At 48.2% G+C, this 22,972-nt stretch overlaps 1 protein-coding gene across 1 annotated transcript; it reads right to left on the reverse strand.

Annotated features, from left to right (window-relative positions):
• Positions 1-329: 329 nt before the first annotated feature.
• Cmbl (carboxymethylenebutenolidase homolog) lies at positions 330-16,515 on the reverse strand. The gene is given in 6 exon segments (XM_028882041.2): positions 330-979; positions 1,901-1,995; positions 4,178-4,320; positions 5,526-5,633; positions 7,408-7,640; positions 16,410-16,515. Coding segments are annotated over 5 exon segments (741 nt in total). The 5' UTR covers positions 7,623-7,640; positions 16,410-16,515; the 3' UTR covers positions 330-799.
• Between the last annotated feature and the right edge of the window lie 6,457 nt (positions 16,516-22,972).

Genomic DNA, 22,972 nt, shown 5'->3' on the forward strand with positions numbered 1-22,972 from the left:
TTGATGACATCTGGAACCTCATTCCTTGCAGAGGTAGGCTATGGGCTCTCTCCTCCTCCTCCTCCTCCTCCACCACCACCACCTCCACCTCCCCCAGTTTAACGGCCCTTTGGAGCCCAGTCTTGGACACAGTGCCAGTGCTTGAGAGTGTGTGACACAGCAGGAGGATAGCTAGTCTTAGCGTTGCTGTCAGAGAAAAAGGCCTGCAGGTGCTTCAGACTGAACCTTGGACCCACGTGGTAAAGACTGCCGTTAGCTGTCCTCTGACCTCCACCTGTGGTGGCACATACAGACACAGACGCTTGTTTAAAAGAGAAGCTACAAATTCATAAATTAAAAAAGTCAGTTTATTAGATTGAATAATTGGGTCTGTGGGAGCTGGAGCTGAATTCCAACACTACTCACACCAAAGTGCATATGGGCGGCATTGAGCTTCACCAAAGCCCATAAACATCTGGGGAGGTTTAACCTACCTAGTTGACAACTTGTGATCTTCCTGGCTTTGCACATGACTTGTTTTAACAGTCTTCAGTTAACAATGTAAAGCCACGTCTGAGAACCCAGCTGGTCCCTGAATGGCCCTAGATTCCCCTAATAATTACAGTTACACTATCATTTGAAGTCTTCAGGTAACGAGCATTTATTAAAAGTTTCTATTGTGCGTTAAGTATTTTTCGCTTAGTTTCTGCTATGTTTCAGAAAAATTTTAACATTTCTATATTTTATGTAAAGTAAGACATCAGATGGTTAATTGTGTCCAGGCAGACGTGATTGACAGCTGTTGTGTGCTTGAGTGCTGTTAAATGAACTTGTTCAGCCACTCAATGAGATTCCTCCTCGCCTCCTCAATGTAGGGCTTGTCAGCAGGGGAGCAGTCTTCTCTCTTCCGATGCACAAAGCCATGAGTTTGCCCAGAAAATGTTTTAACTTGGTAATTAACTTTGCAGTGTTCCTTCAGTTTCTGGGTCAGCACAGAGACCTAGTGCACAGAGAAATAAAGTGAGGTGTTGTGACTTTAACCCTGAGCTGACATCATGCTTTACCTAGAGAACAGGCTTCACAGCTTCTGAATTGACTTCAACAGTTCCTGGCCCCTGTCAGGGGTTGCAGAGCAGCGTAAGGATGATGCTACACCAATTACAGAAGCTCCTACGTTTACCCTAGACCTGAGACCCAACAGATCCATTCTAAGTTAAAAATACGATAGGTCCAAAGTACACTGAGCATGGTGGTGGACATTTTTGCCCTCGCAGAGACAGGCAGGCAGGTCTCTGCGACCAGCCTGGTCTGTGTAACCAGTCCTTTGTGTAAGGGTGCTCAGTGGAGGAGCACATACTCAGCATGTGTGAGCCTGCTGGGTTCAGTCCCCCAGCACCAGGCAGGGGACCTTGAGCACAGCTGCCCTGCTGACCATCCCACCCCAGCAGAGCACAGGGAGACCATTGCTGCTTCCCTAGTGACCATAGGGCTGATGGGGACAGGCGTAATTCATCCCAGCTGTCAACATGAGACCACATGCAGATGTGGCTAGGCCAGGAAAAGAACCGAATTCAAAATTGGTCTACTGTGTAATGCTTTTGCATTATAGTAAAATTAAACCAAATTTCTTAAGCTGAGGACTGTTGAAAAGGCTAATTTACAAATGACTGCTTTTAACTTAGACTTTTTCCTTTTCAACTTCCTGGTCTTAATAAATCTGACTTTATGGTAACCAGTAGTGGGTTACTGTGGAGACCATTCCTTCTCACTGAATGGGCTGTTGGGAACATTTCCTTCAGCTCTCATTCTGGGCTTAAGTTCCATTCTTAGTACATTTTCATCATTGGAAACAGTTACAGTGATAAATCAGCTCTTTGGAACTTACTCCAAAAATGTCAGGATATGCTATTAGGCTGCCCACTCACCTGCTCAAGTGGATCACGGTATCATTTTCTGCAAAAATGAACAACGTTGGGTTCTTCAAATTATAAATACCTTCGGACTCTCTGATGATGCCTGGAAAGAGTTGAGGGAGATTGACTTCCACAGAAAACTGCCTGAATTTGGTGTGGTTTTACAAAGTAAAGCAAGTATTAAGAGATTCCCGTGAGGTGGAGGGGTATGTGCATGTGTTGATGTACTGACCACGTGGGGTCTTGTGCACGTGAGGTATAGAAGTGTGGAGGCCAGATGTCCACATCCAGTGTCTTTCTCAGTCACTCAACATCTTACCTTCTGCTATAGGGTCGCATTGAACCTAGAGCTCAAAGGTTTCTCTAGACTGGCTAATGAGTGAACTTGACGGACCCTTCTGTCTCCCCCATTCGGTGCAGGGGTGAGAGACATGCAACCTTCTCCCCGCAGACTCTTACACAGATGCCAGGGATCTGAACTCAGGTCTTCATGGATGTGCAATCAATACTTCACTGCCTTAACCCATCTCCCCAGCCCTTGGTTTATTTTCATTTTGAGCAATTCCACAGAAGCCTGACCACAGAAGTGCAACTGAGTTAGCCAAATTTTCCTCTGCACCTAGTGCTGTGTGCTGCTTGGTGTGTGAGGACAGCAGTCTGAGAGGTGCTCGCTCTTGAGATGGCTGTTGCATCAGGTCGTAATTTTTAAACCACTGCTCTAGAAGTTTCTATGCAGGCCCCACTTGTTCCGGTTTCAATGAACTAGACAGTTTTATTCATAAGAACAGCAGCGGTTGGACCAGGATATTAATCCAACAAGACCCTAAAGGTACAGTGTCTGCTCTGCAAGTCACTGTATGAAATTCAGTGTCCATCCTTTAGTGAAAAGTATTGCCCTGCCAGGCCCAGGCAACCCGAGGTGTGTTTGCTTGGGAAAAAAGCAAGTCGTGTACTGTTGGAAGACTGGACAGAAAGTGAGTCAGAGGACTCACTTGCAAACAAGCCTAAGGACCTGAGTTTGAACCCGGAACCCATATAAAGTTGTTCTCTGACTTCCACACAGGCATTGTTGCATGCAGGTACACACACACACACACACACACACACACACACACACACACACACACACACTGTGCACACAGACATGATCATGATGACATAAAAAGATGAGAAAAACAATCTTCCCTGCTTCCTGCCAGTGTGATAACAAAGCTAAGTAGCACACAGCATCTCTTCCCATTACTCCTCTCCAGAAGGCAGCAAGCATCAGGAAGGATGGCAGTGCTCCCTGCCCACCTCCAGCAGAGCCGCATGGTGGGTGTATGTGTCGTGCCCAACTCCTGCAATTGCCTTCCGCTCACAGGCTGCACGACAGCAGCCAGCAGGTGGCGCCAGAGACACATGCACGCCAGGAGCAACCTTTTAATTCACCGATAAGACCCCCTGGCCTGATGTCTGAGGCCAACTGGTGATTTATTGAATTTGTTTTGTTGTTTGAGACTGGCTCTCACTATGTAGCTCATGCTGGCCAGAAAATCCCAATCCTGCTTCAGTCTCCCAAGTACTAGGATTGCAAGTGTGTGTGCTGTGCCTAACGATATTTCCTTTTGTGTTAGGAAATATGTTGGGTTTTTTTTAGTGCTAATAGCAGATGAAGTGCCACGTCAAAGAGCTCATAAGCCATATGAGAACTGCTTGTGCATGTGTAGCTTTTTGAAGTAGCAGTCAGTTTTCTTGCATCATTTTTGACATTTCAGTCTGGATGCTTTTAAATTCCCTGTGCTGCTGCTGCTAACAGGTACAGAGTTCTTATCTCACGCTTAGAGTAACTTTGTTTCCATTTGGCTAAATGTAAACGTTGGGGATGGAGAGATGGCTCAGCAGTTACTGGCTGCTCTTCCAGGGGACCCAGATTCAATTCCCAGCATCCCCATGGTGGCTCACAACCATCTGTAGCTAGGGAGGGGATCTGACAAATGTCTTCTGCCTCCGTGGGTATCAGGCATACACATGGTGCACAGACGTACGTGTAGGTAACACACCCATACAAATTTTTAAAATCTAATTTTTTTTTTAAAGGTGAAAGTTGCTGTTTGTACTATAGACTTTGCTTTTTTCTGTGTCTGTGTGTGTGACCGAGCCATCTCCCCAGTTCTGTTTTCAGATTCAGAAAACCATGCTAAGCTGGTTCCTCTCACGCCATCAGGTTTTGTATTGCAGCATCGGGAGAGGCCTGTCACTCCCCCACCCCCCTTTCTCTGGAGGGAAATGCACTGGGCACTTACCGTAAACGGACACCCCTGCCCTGACTTCTGGGTATGTCATCATCACATGGTGCACAACAGCGCCTCCCCAGCAGAAGCCTACAATGCCAATCTTGTGGGCATGGCACCGTTGTGTCAGATACCTCATGACAGCCTCGACCTCTCTAGAACAGAAAGAAAAGGCGATGGAAAGAGGGGGCTGATTCGTGAGCCTCCAAGGTTACGGTGACCTGGATGTCTCCGTGGACATTACTTGAAGGTTTTTTTACTTGTCTGGTGGTGAGAACCAGAATTCCTAGAAAGAAGCTGTGGCTGCGGGACTGCTAGAAACGAAAACCTGAGCAGCTGTGGGGAGCTTGGACGGTTACAGGTCCAGAGCCTAATTACAATGCATCTCTGTCTCTAACCCACTAACGAGCCATTCCTTGCCCACCTCTATTGGCTCTAACTCATGTAATTAGCAGATAAAGCTGAACCTAACATCCTGATAAACAGATAAAAAGCCTTTGGAGTGCATCAACTCAATAGAACTTCACCAATCACAGAGCTCAGAATGCTATCAGCTAGCGTCTGGGGCCTGCAGCTGAGATTTCTCTATTCTACTGTAACCACCTAATGTTTCCACCAATGTATTCCAAGTGTCTTGACATAGAATGTATCTTTATTCTGTTACTATGAAACCTTCATGACACTGTTTCCATAGTGGAATTTGAAGTAAACTAAATCTCTGTGGTTGCAGTAGTCTGTGGCTCATACCTGACCAATCAGAGAACAATCTCCTGGTCTGAATGATGGTTTTCCAGGGTGGATTGCAGAGGCCATCATAACCGGAGGGGAGCAGGAAATATGATGCTCTCCAGGTTGCTGGGAGAGAGGCCATGGAAGAATGGGCTGCCTCTGAGGTGGGGCTTCTTGAGGATGAAGCCAGCACACAAGAAGTGAGGCTGAGCAGCGACGGAAGAATGAGAGTTGGGGGATACCTTTAAGCTACGGGCCAATTCCTACTTGAACCCTGAGCTAATTTCCATGGTTCTACAACCCAATAGCTCTTTGAACTGCTGATCCACTTGGGATAGGTCTCCTAACACTTGCAAACAAGCACCTATGTGGACACAGGACTTTGAACTCCTCACTTGTAAGAGAGGTGAGCAGCTATGCTTGCTGGGGCAGTGGGACAAAGTGTGTCAGCCTCCATCCACAGCTCACAGTGTGCTGGAGCAAAACTTTCCCATCATGCTGTTGGAAGGACTTTGACTAAGGCCAAATGAGGCTCTACCCCACAGGAAGGAGCGGGGAGAGGAAATCTGTGGTGAAGCCTGCTGCTCTGTGGTCTGCGTCACATACAAAACCAAGCCTGTTGATAGCTTACCGATTGATATTTCTGGGATTTTTTGATTTTATCCACTCAGGGAAGGTAGACCAGTCACCAGCTGGGTCCCATGGCTCTTGCCCCACAAAGAAGTCTGGGACGATGGCTCTGTAAAATACGGACATGAATAAGCTTTTGATCGCTTTGACTCAATGTTTGTCCAGGTTTATTAAACGCCTTATTAGGTTGCCAATTCTTGGCAGAGGGAAGGAAGAACCTGGGCCATGAAGGCCACCCTTGATTACATCAAAGGTTATCTGGAACCAAGCCACTTTGCCTCAGATCCCACAACTGCAGCTACACAGCATCCAGCAGCTTGGGTGTGACTCTGCTTCTCAAGAGCTATTCCAATGCAGAAGGAGACAGACCTGGTACGGACCCTGAAATGTCCTTCCTTCCTCCATGGAGTTAGTTGTTCCTCTCAACCAGACCCAGAGCACTGGCTTTGGTCAAAGGTCACCCCTGAAGAATGTGAATAGTCACTGTGACAAGGTAATGCCCCATCCCAACCTCTGCACAGCCTACCAGTTTCCTGCCCCAAGAGTAAGGTCCACAGCACGTTCTAGAACAGGCCAGAGAAAGAGTAAACAAGCAAAGTGAAAACAACAGAGATTGACCTCTGCCCTCTATGTCTCACTACAGTAAGCACGAACCCTCACTCACACACACACACATCTATATATTGTACACACGCACAAATCGTATGATCAAATGATAGAGGACCCAGCACAGACAACTGGCACAGTTTGGAAATCATGGACATTACTAATCCTAGTACTTGGGAGGGCAGAGGCAGGACTGCACATTGGACTCCATGCCATTCTCCTAGAAGCCAACTCAGGAGGGATGGAGCCAGGGCCACAGTCTCCCAAAGGATCGGGTTAGCTGTGGCTGTGATTCAAGGCAGAGCAACCAAGAGCCTCTGTCTTTGGCCTTGACTTCCCAGTCTTCAATATGGGGAAGGTAATATCCCTCCCTCCCAGGGCTGTTGGAAGCTTGAGAGGCTGTCCACATCGGCTATCATAGGCTTATTTAGAGGCTTCCCCAGGAAATGGCCCCACTCTCCTCAAGGTCGTCTTCTCATCCCTCGATAGGCCTGCTAGGTCTGCGTCAGCAGTGGGGGAGAGAAGAAAGGCTCACCCTGGACTTGCAGCTTTCTGTGCACTGTGAACCCAAGTCCCCAGAAAATAAGCCACCTTGCCCGTGCAAAAGATGGCGCTAGGCCCATAAACTGATGGGAACTTCACCACTGTGGAGGATTTGGAATGCTGCAGGACCAGAGCCCAATTCTCTTGGGTTGTCTTCAGCCCTCATAATCTATTCATTACCATCTCTGTGTCTGACCTAACATCCCTGTGACTTTCAGCTAAGTCATATGGAGTGCAGTAGCAGCCACCAGCACAAGAGCTAAGAACATCATCAGATATCCTGTGACATCCACAGTGGAAGGTTTTGCTGGAACTCACCTGAAATTTCCACTGATTTACTCTAAAGGACCCTTGACGTGTGACTTTCTTTTGTTCTGAGCCATCTTCCAAGAAGATCTGTGAAACCCACCCTGAGGCTGAGATGCTTGAGGGTGCACAGGTGTGCTGGCCTATGCCTGGATGGGACCCTTTGTGGGGAGAGGACCCTCTGTCCAGCATGACTGTAGGGCCGGGTACTGCTGGGGACCTGATGCCCAGGGATTCTGTTGGGAAGAGTTGGCTCCACCAGGTCAGTGTTAAATTTCAAAGGGCAGTTCCCAGTTCCCATCACTGAGATAAGGAAATAGATAATGTAAGTGAGAATACAGCTCAGGCTGTTAGGTTTTGTCTTTCAGAAGGGAACAAAATGAACAACAGAAATTCGCATGAATTTAAGCACAGAACTTCATACGTACGTGTATCCATTTCCAGCAATCATGTCAGCCATATACCTAGTGTTGGGCAGCCGCCAGCCAAATATATCCTGGACAACGATCACAGCTTTGCCTGCGTCCACAGGGGACCGGGTGACATATGCCTTGATGTGCTCAACCTGGACTTCCTGGCCCATGCCACCGTACTCTAGCTTGTGACCAATGTCACATGGGCAAGGGTTAGCTTCATTAGCCATTGGGGTCTTGATGTCAGGCTAGAGAAGAAATGAAATATTCATTACATGCTGACTAGTACAGATCTAAAGATAATCTACACTAAATAAATTATCATCAAAATTACTGGAAAAAACATCTAACTCCACCTATGACATTTATTCGGAAATAACTCAGTGTTGTACTGGCCAGTGTTGACTGTGACCTTGACTGGATTAAGAGACAACTAGGTATTTAGTGAACCTGTTGTTTCCAGAGACAATTAGATCATAGCATTAGGACGTGTTCAATAGATGAGTCCTTTGATGGTTTTATATCAGGGGGGATACAGGTAATTCCTTCACAAAGCATTGGCCAGGACAGTCTTTTCAAACAGATATGAACAAACTCTCCATATGGTAACTTTGGTGTAAATCTCAACAAATATTTTACATAAATGTAATAAGTGTGATTAAAAAAAAAAAACTGGAAATTAGCTCAGTTGCTAGAGCATTCACCTTGTATTCATGAAGCCCAGAGTTAGAGCCTAGCACTTCACAAACCAGGTGTGGTGGTGCACACCTGGGAAACCGGTGAAGTCGGGCGAGCTTGGGGAATACCAGCTTAGGACTCCAGTCGAGTTGAGATATGCCCACGCCTCTCCTCTAGTAACACACCTAGTGGCCTAGGAAGCCTGCCTGCACATGCCATGCACACACACACACACACTCTGAACAATGCACATAGCAACCTAGGACTCCGGGCATCAACCGTGTGCACAACCCCTCAAACAGTGGAATAAGTTTCTCCTCTCCTTAACAATCTTCAAACTCAGATTCTATGCAATCATGCTCCAGTTGTGTGACAGTAGGAGGGGCTGATCTGGTTTCAGCTGGTTTGGTGGGCCTTTGCAGCAAGGCAAACTCTGTCCTCTAACTGAACTTTTAGGGAAAATTCTCTATTTGGTATCTTGTGCCTATTCATAATTGAATATAAATATGATTAAAACCAGGTGCATTGTGGGAAGGGATGTGCACAATTAAAAAAAAAAAGATTATATAGCTTAAAAACTGAAATGGAGAACCACAAAAAAAAAAAAGAAAGAAAGAAAAAGAAAGAAGTAGTCCAGGCACAGTGGTACATGCCTTTAACCCCAGCACTTGGGAGGTAGATGCAGGAGGATCTTCTAGTTCAAGGCCAGCCTGACCTGCATAGTTCCAGAACAGCCAGAGTAACACAGTAAGACCCTGTCTTAAAATAAAACAAACACAAACCCACCCAAATCCTCCCCTACTGACTAAGTTCTCCCTCCTCTCAAACTCTACAAAAGAAGGCCCGCCGTGGTCAGGGCTGCTGGGTACTTTTTCAACTCTGTGTTTTGCTGTCAGTGACCTGTTCTAATGCTTTGTTTTAAATAACATTGCCCGATACTTGCAGATTCGTGTGAGCCTGTATTTTCAATTCTTTGAACAAGAGACAGAGAGCCTGAAAATGCCTGGTTGACCCTGAACAGTTGCCCTGGTTGGTAAGTCAATCAGCATTTAGGAGGTCGAGGCAGGAGGATGAGAAGTGAGTTTAATGTTCTCCTCAGCTACATAGCAGACTATGTGAGAGAGAGCACACCTCGGGACTAACTAGCTAAACACAACAAGATCATACTACAAACTCACAAGGTTTAGAAATCAGTGACGATGGAGCCTGTGTAGTAAGTGAGTACAGCGCACTGCAGAGAACCCTCCAGTCTACGCGGCAAGTGTTCAGGGGGGCAGAGTGAAAGTGAGCTCCGCCTCAAGGAGACGTCGGAAGTGAGTCAGTCCACTCAGGCTGCTGTAACAAAACACAGCAGCTCGGAAGCAACGGCATGGTCCTAAGGACTGTGGGACCCAGGAGCCCCTGGTCAAAGTGACAGTCGCTCTGCTGTCTGGAGCAGGCATCTTTCTGAACCACAGATGTCACCTCCTCCCGGTGTCCTCACGTGGTAGGAGCAGACGGACAGTTCTCTGGAGTCTCTTAGGAGAGTGCTCATAAAATCCGAAGAGGGGCTGGGCCTTTGTGACCCTCTCCTCTCCCACAGGCCCCACCTCCAGATAGCATCGTCTGCAGGATTACATTTCTGTGTGATTACTTCGGAAGTACATGTACGTTCAGATCGAACAAATCCTTCAAAGAGACGAACAATAGAAGACCCTGGAAACATTAAATTCTGACTCTTGGAAGAGTTCTAAACCAGGCTAACACACAGCCAAGATGTGACTGATGAGAGAGAGAGAGAGAGAGAGAGAGAGAGAGAGAGAGAGAGAGAGAGAGAGAGAGAGAGAGAACGAGGGGGAGAGAGAGAGACACGAGGGAGAGAGAGAAACAAGCACAGGAAAGGAAGCAGGGTGGCACCCAGGAAAGCAGTGGGAAGGAAGACAGAACTAAAATGTGAAAGGTGTCCTCACCTGAAGAACATTATCCAAGGCTGTCTTCTGGCCTCTTTATGCACACACACATACACGAGCACACCTGAACAGAGACACACACGCGCACAGAGAAATAAAGTAAAACAAAAACCATCTGTAATTAGTGGTGAAATTCCACGAAACCAAGGAGGGGTAAAAAAACACAGGAGAGGACAGTGTCCCAAGGTCGACTGTGGGGCCAGAGTCGCTTCATTTGCTCACAGAGCTAAAGACTAAGAACCAGAGAGGTGGGAGCCTAAAATGGGGTGGGTGGGTGGGGAACACTGTCCTAGACACCCCGGCCTTGTTTACACAGTTAGGTGTCAGGTGCACAGAAAGGCACAGCAGAGTTCTGTGTGGTCATCCCAGAGGCCAACAAGACACAGTCGATACACATGGGAAAGACAGACTGGCCAGGGACGGAACAACAGACGCCACACGGAGTGGCCCAGCTGAGAAAACAAGTCACACAGGGCCCCTCGAAGCGCAGCAGAGATCACATCCCAAGACTCCAAACCCAAGCAGAGAATGCGGAATTCGCCTGCTCCGTGCAAACAGCTCTCTTTAACGTGGGACTGCGGCCTGATTTCTTAAAGGAGACTCCAGAATCATCCCATCACCAAGGAAAAGATTAGTGAATTTCAATCTACTTTAACTAACTGTTGAGGAATAAAAAACCAGCTGGGACTGGAGAGATGACACAGTGGCTAAAAGCACTTACTGTCCTTGCAGAGGACCCCAGTTCAGTTCCCAGCACTCACATTAGGTGGCCTGTAACTCCATTTCCAGGGGATCTGAAGCCCTCTGACCCTCGGGACACCAACACGCATGCAGTGCATGTAAACTACACACACGCACACACACACACACACACACACACACACAGATACAATGGGCAATTTTTTAAAAGAAAAAAACAAGCTGAGTGCACACCTTAATCCCAGGACTTGGAAGGCAGAGGCAGGTGGATCTCCATGAATCTGAGGGCAGCCTGGTCTCTCTACAAAGTGAGTTCCCGAACAGTCAGGGCTACACACAGAGAAACCCTGTCTCAAGAAAAATAAGGAAAGGAAACTACAGACACCTGAATGTTGAGTAGATGTTTACAGATGCAGAAGACTGCTGCTATGATGGCGAGGGGGGGTACTGTCGCTGGGTTGCACAGTCCTGTCTTTCCTAGACAAATGACATCTGTACAGATGAAGATGTTTGGGACTTGTTTCCCTGTGTTTCTCAGAGTCTCCAGTGAGTTGTGAGTCCAAGGTTGCCCTAGTCTCTCTACTTAGATATCCTTGAGATTGTTCACAAGTTTTCAGATGTTCACTATAGAGAAGCCAATAAAGTTACTAGGAAGTAATTAGGATGAATAAGATTGAAAGGCAAAGGGTGTCGTAATGCCACCTTTAATTCCAGCACTCAGGAGGCACAAGCGAGCAGATTCCTTGAGTATGAGGCCAGCCTGGTCTACATAGCAAGTTCTAGGCCAGACTGGAAGATATACTGAGATGCTGCCTAAAAACATGTAAGGCTCAATTAAAAACTCAGATATTCATACAAAGAGAAGAAACACACAGACGAGACGTGTGTCCTGGAGAAAGTCACAGGGAGGTGTGCACACACTACCACACGTTAGTGAAGAGCAACATTTTTTTGTTGTTGTTTGTTTTTTGAGATAAAGTTTCTCTGTGTAACAGCTCTGGTTGTCCTGGAACTCGCTCTGTAGACCAGATCCCTGTGAGTTCGAGGCCAACCTGGTCTACACAGTGAGATCTAGGTCCAGCAGAGCTACATAGTGAGACCCTGTCTTAAAACACAGACACACACAGAAGAGAGGTGGCAGGGGCAGGGGTGGGGTGACATTGGGCTCTATCAGCGGTTCTCAACCTTCCTCAGGAGTCAGGGAAAGTCCACCCTGAACACTGCTCTGGGCAGAGGAGGAAAGTGAATCTCCCGAAAAAGAACAAAGGAAGCAAGCGAGCTGGCTGAGCCAGGCAAGGGGAGCGGGCCAGTAAGCAGCGCTCCTCCACGCCTTCTCCTTCAGGTCTTGCTTCCGGGTTCCCACACTGAGTTTCTGCCTCAACTTCCCTCGGCGATGGACTGTGATAAGCCAAATAAACCCTTTGCTCTCCAACTACCTTTTGGTCATGGTGTTTAATCACAGCGCTAACTAGGACCCAGGAGGAATACAAGTTGGCTTGGAAGCCAGCCTGGGTCAGAGACCCTTTCTCTAAAAAAAAAAAGGAAAGAAGGAAAGTAGCCCCGTGAGCTGCTCTCCTGCTGTGAGGACCCAGGGGAGCCTGGCCTCTCCCCCAAGGCCACCCATAACAGGCTCTTTTGACTTGAGCTCCAATTACAAAAGGAATTTTTACATCTAGGAGCGCCAAGTTTTTTTTTTCTGCCACAGAATGGGGCAGAGCCAACACAGTGCCACGTGTGGAGGGCTGGAGTTCGGCCAAGCTCTTTCACAAGGTCTCAACTGCCGAGCCCAGCCTGGAGAGCAGGAGCCAAGTGTACTCTGGACAGGGCAGGCACAGGGCAGCCAGTTTCTACCCACGGATTGGCCTGCTGGGGTCCAGGCTAAGAATCGGGAACACATGCTTAACCCTTGGCAGCCCATGTTTTCTGCGTCTGTCTTCAGGATTTTTGCTTTTCCCCATGACACATTTTCTAAAAGACAGATTGCAGGATAAAGCAAAGGCGTCACTTTCATGCAGACATAAAAATGATAGCCCGCCTCATGACCAGTGAGACTAAGTCTGAAAAATCACAGGATCTGGGTGGGAACAAACCACGGGACTCGAGGCTTCTAGGCTCAAGAGTAGCACAAAGCACTTCTCAGTTGTATTGCTAAAGCAAACAGAGCATGAGGTGACATTTACAGTTAGCTTAAGCAAATGTAAGAACAGTGAGGGAGTGTACCTGGTGTTAGACCTTAGCACCATGTGAAAACAGCCAAGAGTGAGTATCCCCCCAAGGCCTTTGCCTTTCCCCACGTGGACATGCCAGGGCATTCCTTCACGTCCTTGCTTTTGGGTGCATTCATGTATGATAGTTTATGCAGTTCTTTCTAGAAGGCTACCTTATGAGAAGAGCATTCTGTACTCTGTCCCATCCATAGGTCACAGTAAGTTCACACCTGGGGTGACGGGAGAGAAAGGGGGAGATGCTCTAACTGGCTGGAGCGCATTCCCCCAGGAAGGTGGGATGAAGTTCACATGGATACAAGCTTTCTTCCCAAGGAAAGGAGGAAGGAGATTGAATGTGTAACAGGCATGACGTAATTTAGAAATCTATCAGTCTACCAGTTAGTTACCCGTGACCTACAAAGAATTGCAAAATGACTCAGATACACGGAACAGGGCTGGACTCCAAGAGCCAGAGAGTGGGCCAAAGAGGACGGACACTTTGCCCTGAAGCATGGTTTCTTCTGCACATTACCAGGTCCTTCACAGGAGTGAAGGCAGGGTCCTGTCCCTCCTGTGTAGGGTAGGCTCATTAACTGTGATTTTGAGGCCATACCCTCAGACCAAGCCTGGGGTCTCCACTGGCAGAGCCTCCAGAACTCAGGGACCTCTTGGTGCCACCAGGAAATAGTGGGACATTCCCCTATGGAGGGCATCCTGATGATTGTGTCTCTGGCCAGAGCCACAGTGGCTAGCAGCAGAAAGTGCTGGGTTCTCCAAACACATTCGTGGAAGACACTGCAAATGTATAAAGTTCTTGTAGTAGGACATTTATTGCCTCCCACAGGCAAATTCCTCTGTAAACTGTAAGTCGAAAGACAAGGTGGACTGGGTGGATCACTTAGCAGACAGAGTGCTTGTCTGGCAGGCATGAAGCCCTGGATCCAATCACCACATCTCCCAAAATACAGCATGGTAGCCCAGATCTGTAATCTGAGCACTGTGGAGATGGAGAGTGAGAAGTTCAGGGTTGCCCTTGGCTACATACGGAACATGAGGCCAGCCTTGGCTAGTGACCCTGTCTTTAAAAATAAAAACAAGCAAGTTGTGGTTTCAAATGCCAGTAGGATTTGCTGAAGGAGGCAGAAACAGGAGTTTGAGGCCAGCCTGGGCTACACATTTGTCTGGGCAATTGTGGCACGTGCCTTTAATCCCAGCACTCTGGAGGCGGGGACAGGCAGATCTCTGTGAGTCCGAGACCATCCTGGTCTACAGATTGAGTTCCAGGACAGCATGGGCTACACAGAGAAACCCTGTCTTGAAAAACAAGACAGATAGATAGGTAGATAGGTAGATAGATAGATAGATAGATAGATAGATAGATAGATAGATAGATAGATAGACAGATAGACAGACAGATAGACAGATAGACATAAAAACTCCAAGAGGGTTCCTGTTGTAGGTGTGATGTACAAATTTCAAAGGCACCTTCACCCCATCCAAGAGCTCCCTGACACCCCAAAGGGCTCCTTCAACCCCTCCAAGGACTCCCTCATCTCCTCCAACGGCTCCTTCATCCCTTCCAAGGACTCCTATATCTCCTCCAAGGGCTTCCCATGTCTCCTTTCTCACAGGCACCTCTCTGGGGCCTTCCTTCACTGGACATAAGTTTGCGCTTTCTGACTTCTCTGAGTCAACTAAGACATCTGTCTCCTCTGTCATGACAAACACAACACCTTTACACCTGCCTGGAGAAACCTGTGGTGATACATTGTGTCCCCCAATATTGTGCACCCTAATAAAGCTTATCTGAGAAAAAAGCCAGCCACTATATTAAACACAGAAGTCAGGCAGTAGTAGCACATGCCTTTAATCCTAGCATTTGGGAGGCAGAGATCTATCTGGATCTCTGTGCGTTTAAGGCCACACTGGGGACCAGAGCCAGGCATGGTGACACACAACTTTAATCCCAGCACTAACCATAGAGGCCTGGAGGTCTGTACTGACAGACAAGAAGTGGTGTAGCTGGGTGGAGAGAGCAAGTGAGATTGTAGAACAGAAAGGCATATAGGCATGGGTATACAGGAAGTAGGTCTTTTTGGAGACTGAGACGTCAGTAAGGTGAGGTTGGCTGTGGCTTGTCCTATTCCTCTGATCTCTCAGTTTTAACCCCAATATCTGGCTCCAGGTTTATTATTATTATTATTATTATTATTATTATTATTATTAAGACCATTTAGCAATTTCTGTTACAGAAACCTTTTGTGGAAAACAGTCTTTTAGTAGCAGAACTCAGTATCAACCCCACCCCCCCACCCCCGAAGTCAGACAGGTCAGGAAAGCATGTGGGAACGTAGTTTCCCTGGTTTCATGCTTTCAGGATTTGTGTAGCTCAGAAGTCAGATCACACAATGAAGCTGCCCAAAAGAAATGGGGCAATAAGTTCAGCAAGCTCAAGGCGCAAACAGGATTGCAACAGGAAAGTCTGCAGCTAGGAATCATGGACAGGGCTCAGGGTGCAAGGATGCATTTCATTCTGCAGAAAGCTGGCATTCAACGGGAGGGACTGGCGGTCTGCCAGGTGAAATGTTGCCGAAGCTTCACTGCTCCTGATTTTGAGTCCTGCCCTGGGAAAGGCAGAGCCAGCTCTTAGCCTTGGGTGATTCTGCCGCCCCTCCACGTACTGAGTTTTCTTGACCATGCTTGCCATGTGCATATCTCTTGTTTGGATAGCGTTAGATAGAAAGCTAAAGAGGCACATAGCAACCTCTTTAAACGCGCCAATCCCAACCCTGCCTTTGGCCTGCTCTCTGGCCGTTGGAGGCCCAGCAGGCTGTCCCGGGTGTGCACAGGGCTCCTTTCTAACTATCTTGTTTTAAACGGGCTCTGAAAACAACAGGTGGCCTTTTCTGTCAGCAAGTGGATATAAACTGCATCGGCCAGTCTCTGCAGAGCCTGGGCCAGACCCCATAGCCGTGGACTGTAAAACCGCACTGTCTCTCTCGGGAAGGCTGACCTGCCATCTAGGATGTCATATTCTTATATGACAGCACCTCTTCCCAGCACAGAAGACCTGCCAGACATGGGTACTGATTTTGATGCAAATATGCTGTTTGTCCATGGTTCCATGTTCACAAAAAAATCATACAATTAAAATGCCCAGTCTAAAAATAGTATTTAAGGGCAAGGGAGAAAGGTTCCTTGGGACCACGAGTTGGTCTACAAGCTCTCAGCTGTTTTAAAAGTTAACCTCTGAACACCTACAAGAAAATATACTCCGAAGTAAAGGGTGGCTGCCTAGGTCTGGATCAGGGTGTGGTCCTTGCCTTTTTTGTTTTGCAAGGACGGTATAAACTGTCATGAAAGTTCATTTGGGAAGACGGACTTGGAAGTGCCTCACCTCTACATCAGCAAAAGCCCTTTTGCTTTACTGCAAACCCACGCACAGGTTCAGCAGGCTTGACCGTCCCCAGCGACCTGCACCTACCTTGTCCGGTGGAGGGGTGAAGAGGGCAAGGCAGACAGGCAGGCAAGCCGCGGGAGCAGACGCCCTGGAGCTTACTGCCAGTGGAGAGCCGTGCAGAAGGAGGGAGGAGCCTGGTCCAGCACGGGAAGTGGACGCGCTGGCTGACGGTGACGGCGGTGGCCGGGTGACCTGTATTCCCTGGAAAAGCCTGAGCCAGGGAGCAGGGGAGGAGGAGGAGGAGGAGAACTGAAATCAGGGGGTCTGCAGGGATCGCGAAGGGGCTCTCTCTGGGATGGAGGCAAGAGGGCAGGGTGGGAAGAGAAGTGATAGGAGGGAAGCAGAGGTCTGAGGAGGCAGCGGGGGGAGCCTGGGACACTGCCCGGTGCCTATCTGCTGGGACCTGTACTTCTCTGTTGTCAATCACAATCAGGCTATTTCAAGGAACGAGCTACTGCATTTCTGTACTTATCCCCCACGCCCATGTTCACCTCATGCAACCCGAGTTCGTTGTCCACAGAGGAAGGAAAGTGAAAGAAGATGGAGTGGGTAGCGGCTTCCCGCTGCCCTAACCTTCCCCAACACCCCCAGGCAAGGGCTGAAACGGGGTTGATCGTCCTGTACCGTCACGAAGATGTAGAAGATAGATACAGGGGCTGGTTCATGGCCTTCCTCCGGGTAGCTCTTGTCTTCACGACAATCCAGACAATACTACAGAACGACCCCGGGGAGCAGGTGTGTCTCTGCTAAGAGAGGTGGACTGCATCAGAGGCCTATGAGCTCCACTGAACACCTCATGTGGGACAGGAGTGCTCCTCTGTTATGGAACTGTCAAAAGAGGTACAACGGAGGGGCAGGGTGCCCTTCTTCAGTTTTCGGGGGCGGGGCGGGGGGGGGTTAACCTGGGGTTTTTTTTTTTTTGTTTTTTTATTTATTTATTTTTAATTTTCTGTGTGGGTATTTTGCCAGCATGTGTGTCTGCATGCCTGGTGCCCCTAGAGATCAGAAGAGCGCAGTGGACCCCTGGGATTGGAATAACAGCCAGTCGTGAGGCCCTGTGTGAGTGAGTGAGTACTCAGAACCAAGCCTGGGAAGAACCTTGACTGCTCCTGACTGCGAGCCATCTTTCCAGACTCTGTTTGTTTGTTTGTTTGTTTGTTTTTGAGATGGAGTCTCCCCATGTGATCCAGGCTGGCTTTGAACTCTTGATGTTCCTGTCACTGCCTCCCAAGTGCTGGGCTATGTGTGTGTGTCACCACACACACGATGCCACTTTCCCCCTCCCTTTTCTATGTGTGTACGTGTGTACGTGTGTATGTGTGTATGTATGTATGTATGTATGTATGTATGTATGTAGAGTGTTTTGCCTGCATGTTGAATGAAATGAGAGCACGACCACTCCATGGTATGGTCGAGGAGAAGGTTTTATTGTGGATATGAGGGAGAGTACATCCAGAGGCATCTGGAAGAGTCCAGACTGAACATGGCCAGCAGAATAGACCAGGCCATGAGAGGAGAGAGAAAGGGGGAGCATAAGAAAGGAAGAGAGAGGGGGCAGAGGAGGGGCAGGAGCCAAGAGAGAGAGAACAGCCAAGAGTGGCTGAAGTGGGGGGTTAGGTACGAAAGAGGAGCTGGGGGAGGGGAGGGGAGGGGAAAGAGGGGGCAGGGAAGGAGGGGAGGGAAGGGGAAGAAGGGGGAGGGGAGGGGAGGGGAAAGAGGGGGAAGGGAAGGAGGGGGAGGGGAGGGGAGGGGAAAGGGGGCAGGGAAGGAGGGGGAGGGGAGGGGAAAGAGGAGGGAGGGAAGGAGGGGAGGGGGAGGGGAGGGGGAGGGAGGGAGGGGGAGGGGGAGGGGAGGGGAAAGAGGGGGAGGGGAGGGGAAGAGGAGGGGGAGGGGAGGAGGGGGAGGGGAGGGGAAGGTCCCTGGCAGGGGCATGGTGAGAAGACCTGAGAGGTGCCATGGGTACTGAGTGAGCCTGGAGACCTGTGTTTGCTTTGATAGGCAACACAGTTAACCATTTGTCCTGAGTTTCTTTGGGATCTGACACACATGCATATATGTATGAATGTGTGTATGTATATATGCATGCATGTATGTATGCATGCATGCGTGTATATATGCATGCATGTATGTATGTATGCATGTATGTATATATTTTGTATGTATGTATGCATGTGCACCATGTGTTTGCCTGATACCCTTCAAGGCACAAAGAGGATGGCGGATCCCCTGGAACTGCAATTACAGACTCCAGTTGTGAGCCACTATGTGGGTGTCGGGGACCAAACCTGGGTCCTCTGGAAGAGCAGCAAGGACTCTTCACCACTGAACCACGTTCCAGCTCTTCGATTTTCTTTTTTAAGAAATAGAAATAGAGACAGTATGTTAAGAAGAGGAAAGCAGGCCGGATGTGGTGGCACAGGTCTTCAATCCCAGCACCCCGGAGGCAGAGGCAGGCAGATCTTTGTAAGTTCGAGGCCAGCCTGGTCTACAGAGTGAGTTCTAGTGCAGCCAGAGCGACATAGTGTGTCCCTGTCTTTAAATAAGTAAGTAAATAAATAAATATAAAATAAGAGGAGCGCACCCATAAGAAGGGAGTGGACAAGGATTCGGGGAACAGAACGGACTCAAAAGCTGTGAGAATGTTGTAAGGGACTGGGATTGTAGCCCAGTTGGTAGAGTGCTTGCCTGACATGCACAAAGCCTGGGTTGGATTTCCCAGCACTGCATAATAAAATCAGGAATGCTGGTATACTGTCTCGATCCCGGCACTCGGGGCAGAGGCCAAGAAAAAGTTCCAAGTCTCCCTTGGCTACGTGGTGGAGCTGAGGCCTGCCTGGGTTACATGAGACGCTGTAGCATTAAAAACAAACAACTAGAGAGACACTGCAGCTGCCGCCATGATCAGCAGCATGTGAAGATGCCGGTAAGCCACCAGCCACGTGGCAAGGTATAGATTTATGGAAATGGACTAACTTAAGCTATAAGCACAGTTAGCAAGAAGCCTGCCACGGCCATACAGTTTGTAAGCAATATAAGTCTCTGTGTTTACTTGGTTGGGTCTGAGAGGCTATGGGACTGGCGGGTGACAAAGATTTGTCCTGACTGTGGGCAAGGCAGAAAACTCTAGCTACAAATGGCGCCCAACGTGTTGGCAAGAGTTTCCACCTAAAACCTGAGAAAAGATTCTAAAACGGAACTAAAAACAGCTTCCTAATTGTCTCTCTCAAATGAGCAGCAGCTGCCGGTTTGAGCTACTGGCGGGTTCCTAGCGTGTGTGCTTGATCTGCAGTATGGCGGGAATGAGGCCTCTTCAAGTGGCACATTAAGCTGCGTGGTGGATTTAGCCTTTGCTAGTACAAAACAAAAAGAGGTTTCTGGGCTACACGCTGCTTTGATAGAAGCATAGACCCACTATTTCTGAGAATTAATGGCTCCCAGAGCTGGCGGAAAACGTACCACTGCCATGTTGGAAAGCTGAAGTAGGCGGAGCCAGCAGCCACAGCGCCGTTTCAGGCTTAAAAGGCTGCAGTTTAAAGCAATAGGCTTAAGGTAATATAAAAAATAAGCCACATAAAGATGGCTACCACACAGAGAATCTGGATTATGTTCTCTTTGATATTCGTAACTGAAGAAAAACATTTGATTGCAAAAGCTGTTGAGTTATGCCAAAATGTATATTTTAAAGGTACCTTGACTTCAAAATGTGGATGTAAGGATATGTTGCTTTGGAAAGGAGGCTCTGCTTTTGTTTCTACAGAAAGCCAGAGGCTATGGATTTGTTCCAGATTAAGATACATCAGGTTTGACCCAGCCAAGACCACCTGAAAGGTCTCCGATGACACCATGGCCCAGATGATCCAACATCCAGAATCGTTTCAAGTCACGGACTACTCCATGATCCTAAAATTTTCTTTGTGTCCCCATAAGATACAGCGCCCCCTTCCAGCAGGAAGTAGTAAGAAAAGCTACGCCCAAATTCCCAAATATACCAAGCTGACTTTGGAGATGTGTAAAAGTTAAAACCTTCCTTTTAAAAAAAAAGAAAGGGGAAGTGCTGTGGGACGGTCTGTATGTCAAATTGCTCTGATTGGTCAATAAATAAAAACACTGGTTGGCCAGTGGTCAGGCAGGAAGTAGGTGGACAAGGAGAGAGGAGAATTCTGGGAAGTGGAAGGCTGACGCGGAGAGACACTGCAGCTGCCGCCATGATCAGCAGCATGTGAAGATGCCGGTAAGCCACCAGCCACGTGGCAAGGTATAGATTTATGGAAATGGACTAACTTAAGCTATAAGCACAGTTAGCAAGAAGCCTGCCACGGCCATACAGTTTGTAAGCAAAAAAAAAAAAAAAAAAAAAAAAAAAAACAAACAACTAGCTTTTAATCGCAGCACTCGGGAGCCAGAGGCAGGTGGATCTCTGTGAGCTGAGGCCAGCCTGGGATACAGAGCAAGTTCCAGGACAGCTAAGGCTACACAAAGAAACCCTGTCTAAGAAAAACAAAAAAACAAAAAACCTGTTTTCAAGTATTGTTCAACATCTTTGAAACTCTGTAGACATGGAAATAATAGATATGACTAATTACATATCATTTTTCTCTATTTGCTAAATTTAGCTCCTCAAGCGTCAGTTCTAGTCTCTGATTTAATAACACTGTTATTAATAGATGGGATTTTATATTCTAAGGATTCTGCCTTGTCACAATTTGCTAGCCTTGTAACACAAATCTTAAAAGGTCTTATAATTAAAAAAAAAAAAAAAAAAAAAAAAACAGAGCCAGATAGTGGGGTGAAAGCTGAAAGATCAGGGAAGCAGAATAGCCAGCCATTAGCTTACCTCTGTGAAATCCTCAGCCTCAAGAGAGCAAGTTCCGGTTTCCTCACGCCTTATATACCTTTCTGTGTCCTGCCATATTACTTCCTGGGATTAAAGGTGTGTGCCGCCACACCTGGCTCTGTTTCCAGTGTGGCCTTGAACTCACAGAGATCCAAACAGATCTCTGCCTCCTGAGTGCTAGGATTAAAGGTGTGTGCCATCACTACCTGACCTATGTCTAATTTAGTGGCTGGCTCTGTCCTCTGATCCCCAGGTAAGCTTTACTGGGACGCACAATACATCACCACAAGCCTGTGGTGAGCCCAGTTTGAGGGGCTGAGTAGAAGCGTGGTAATGGAGAGAAGGGGTACGGTTATAACTGGGCCACAGGATCAGAGACCATCTTCTGATTGAAGAAGGCCTGCTCTTCACATGAGTCAGCCCCGATGATTCTCCGGCTCCCACTCTGAGCAACCCAAAGAAACGCCTCTGCCCTTTGCATCTGTCCCAACGTTAACTGCAAAGTCAGGGGGTGACACCGGATTTGGTCCCTTCCCAGGGGAGGCTGGCTAAACGGCAGGGATAAACCCTGACCGGAGAGTTTCTCATCCAGGGGGGGCCAGGTGGACCTCAGAAACTGAGCCCCTGGAGCCAGGCACATGCGCGCACGCACACACCACACGCTGTCACTGCAAGGGTTCGGCTTATTTACACAAGCTGGCTGCGAAGTGTTGCTAAGTAACCACATCCAGTGTTAAAGGCCAAAGTTGACACACGAGGCGGGGAGGTGGTGAGAGAAGATCGTGACTCAGCAACACCTGCTGATCCAAAGCCCGCGTCCGTCCTTCCTCCTGCTTCTCACCGGGATGGCGAGGGGGCCCTGCAAAAACGCAGAGCTGTTCTTCATGAAACTAAACTCACATGCTTGGGCAGGGATGAAGCACTCGAGGAGAAAGCCAGCCGAGGGCTGGCCCTGCTGCTGCGTTAGCCCGCAGAGAGGTATCTCAGCAGGGAGCGCCACGGGAAGACTTCCTCGCTCCGCCTCTCTGGAGAGCACAGTCCTTCCAGCTCACCCAACCTGGAAACACAAGCGAAGGGAATCCTAGGAAATACGGTTCGATCTACGGCAGGGGACAGACACATTGCCAAACTGCTACACCATGGCAGATGCCTTACCAGACTTCTATCGACACAGCCCATTCAGATGCTGATCCTAACTTCCACAGTGATGGGATTAGGAGGTGGAGTCTTAGGGAGGAACTCAGCACAGAGTTAGCCTGCCGGAGCAGAAGGGACCGGAGTAGGAACTACAAAAAGGCCACGCCCTCCACTATACTGTCTTACCTCAGGCGCGGCGCTGCTTGAGGGATGTTTGTTGTGTGACTGACTGAACTTAGCGTGGTTTGGTTACGACCGTCTGATTCTGTGCCTGGAGACAAATCACACATGCACAAATGTTCTCCCGTGCCACTGGTTCACCTGCAAACAGAATCCTTCAGATTCTAGTCTGATGTGTCTGTAGCTGAATGACATACTGCCCTGAGACTTGCCTGAAATGGAGGATAGGCATATTTTAAGGGCTTTTTTTTTTTTTTTTTTTTTTTGTCTATTGTTGTTCATTTTGTTTTCTTTTGTGTGTTTGTTTGTGGTTTTGAGACAGGTTCTCACTATGTAGCATCCCTGGCTGTCCTGGAACTCACTAAAGTAGACCAAGCTGGCCTCAAACTCACAGAGATCTGCCTGCCGCTGCCTCCTGAGTGCTGGGACTCAAGGT

Source organism: Peromyscus leucopus, chromosome 11 (genome assembly GCF_004664715.2).
Source record: "Peromyscus leucopus breed LL Stock chromosome 11, UCI_PerLeu_2.1, whole genome shotgun sequence".
In the NCBI taxonomy this organism is placed as follows: Eukaryota; Metazoa; Chordata; class Mammalia; order Rodentia; family Cricetidae; genus Peromyscus; species Peromyscus leucopus.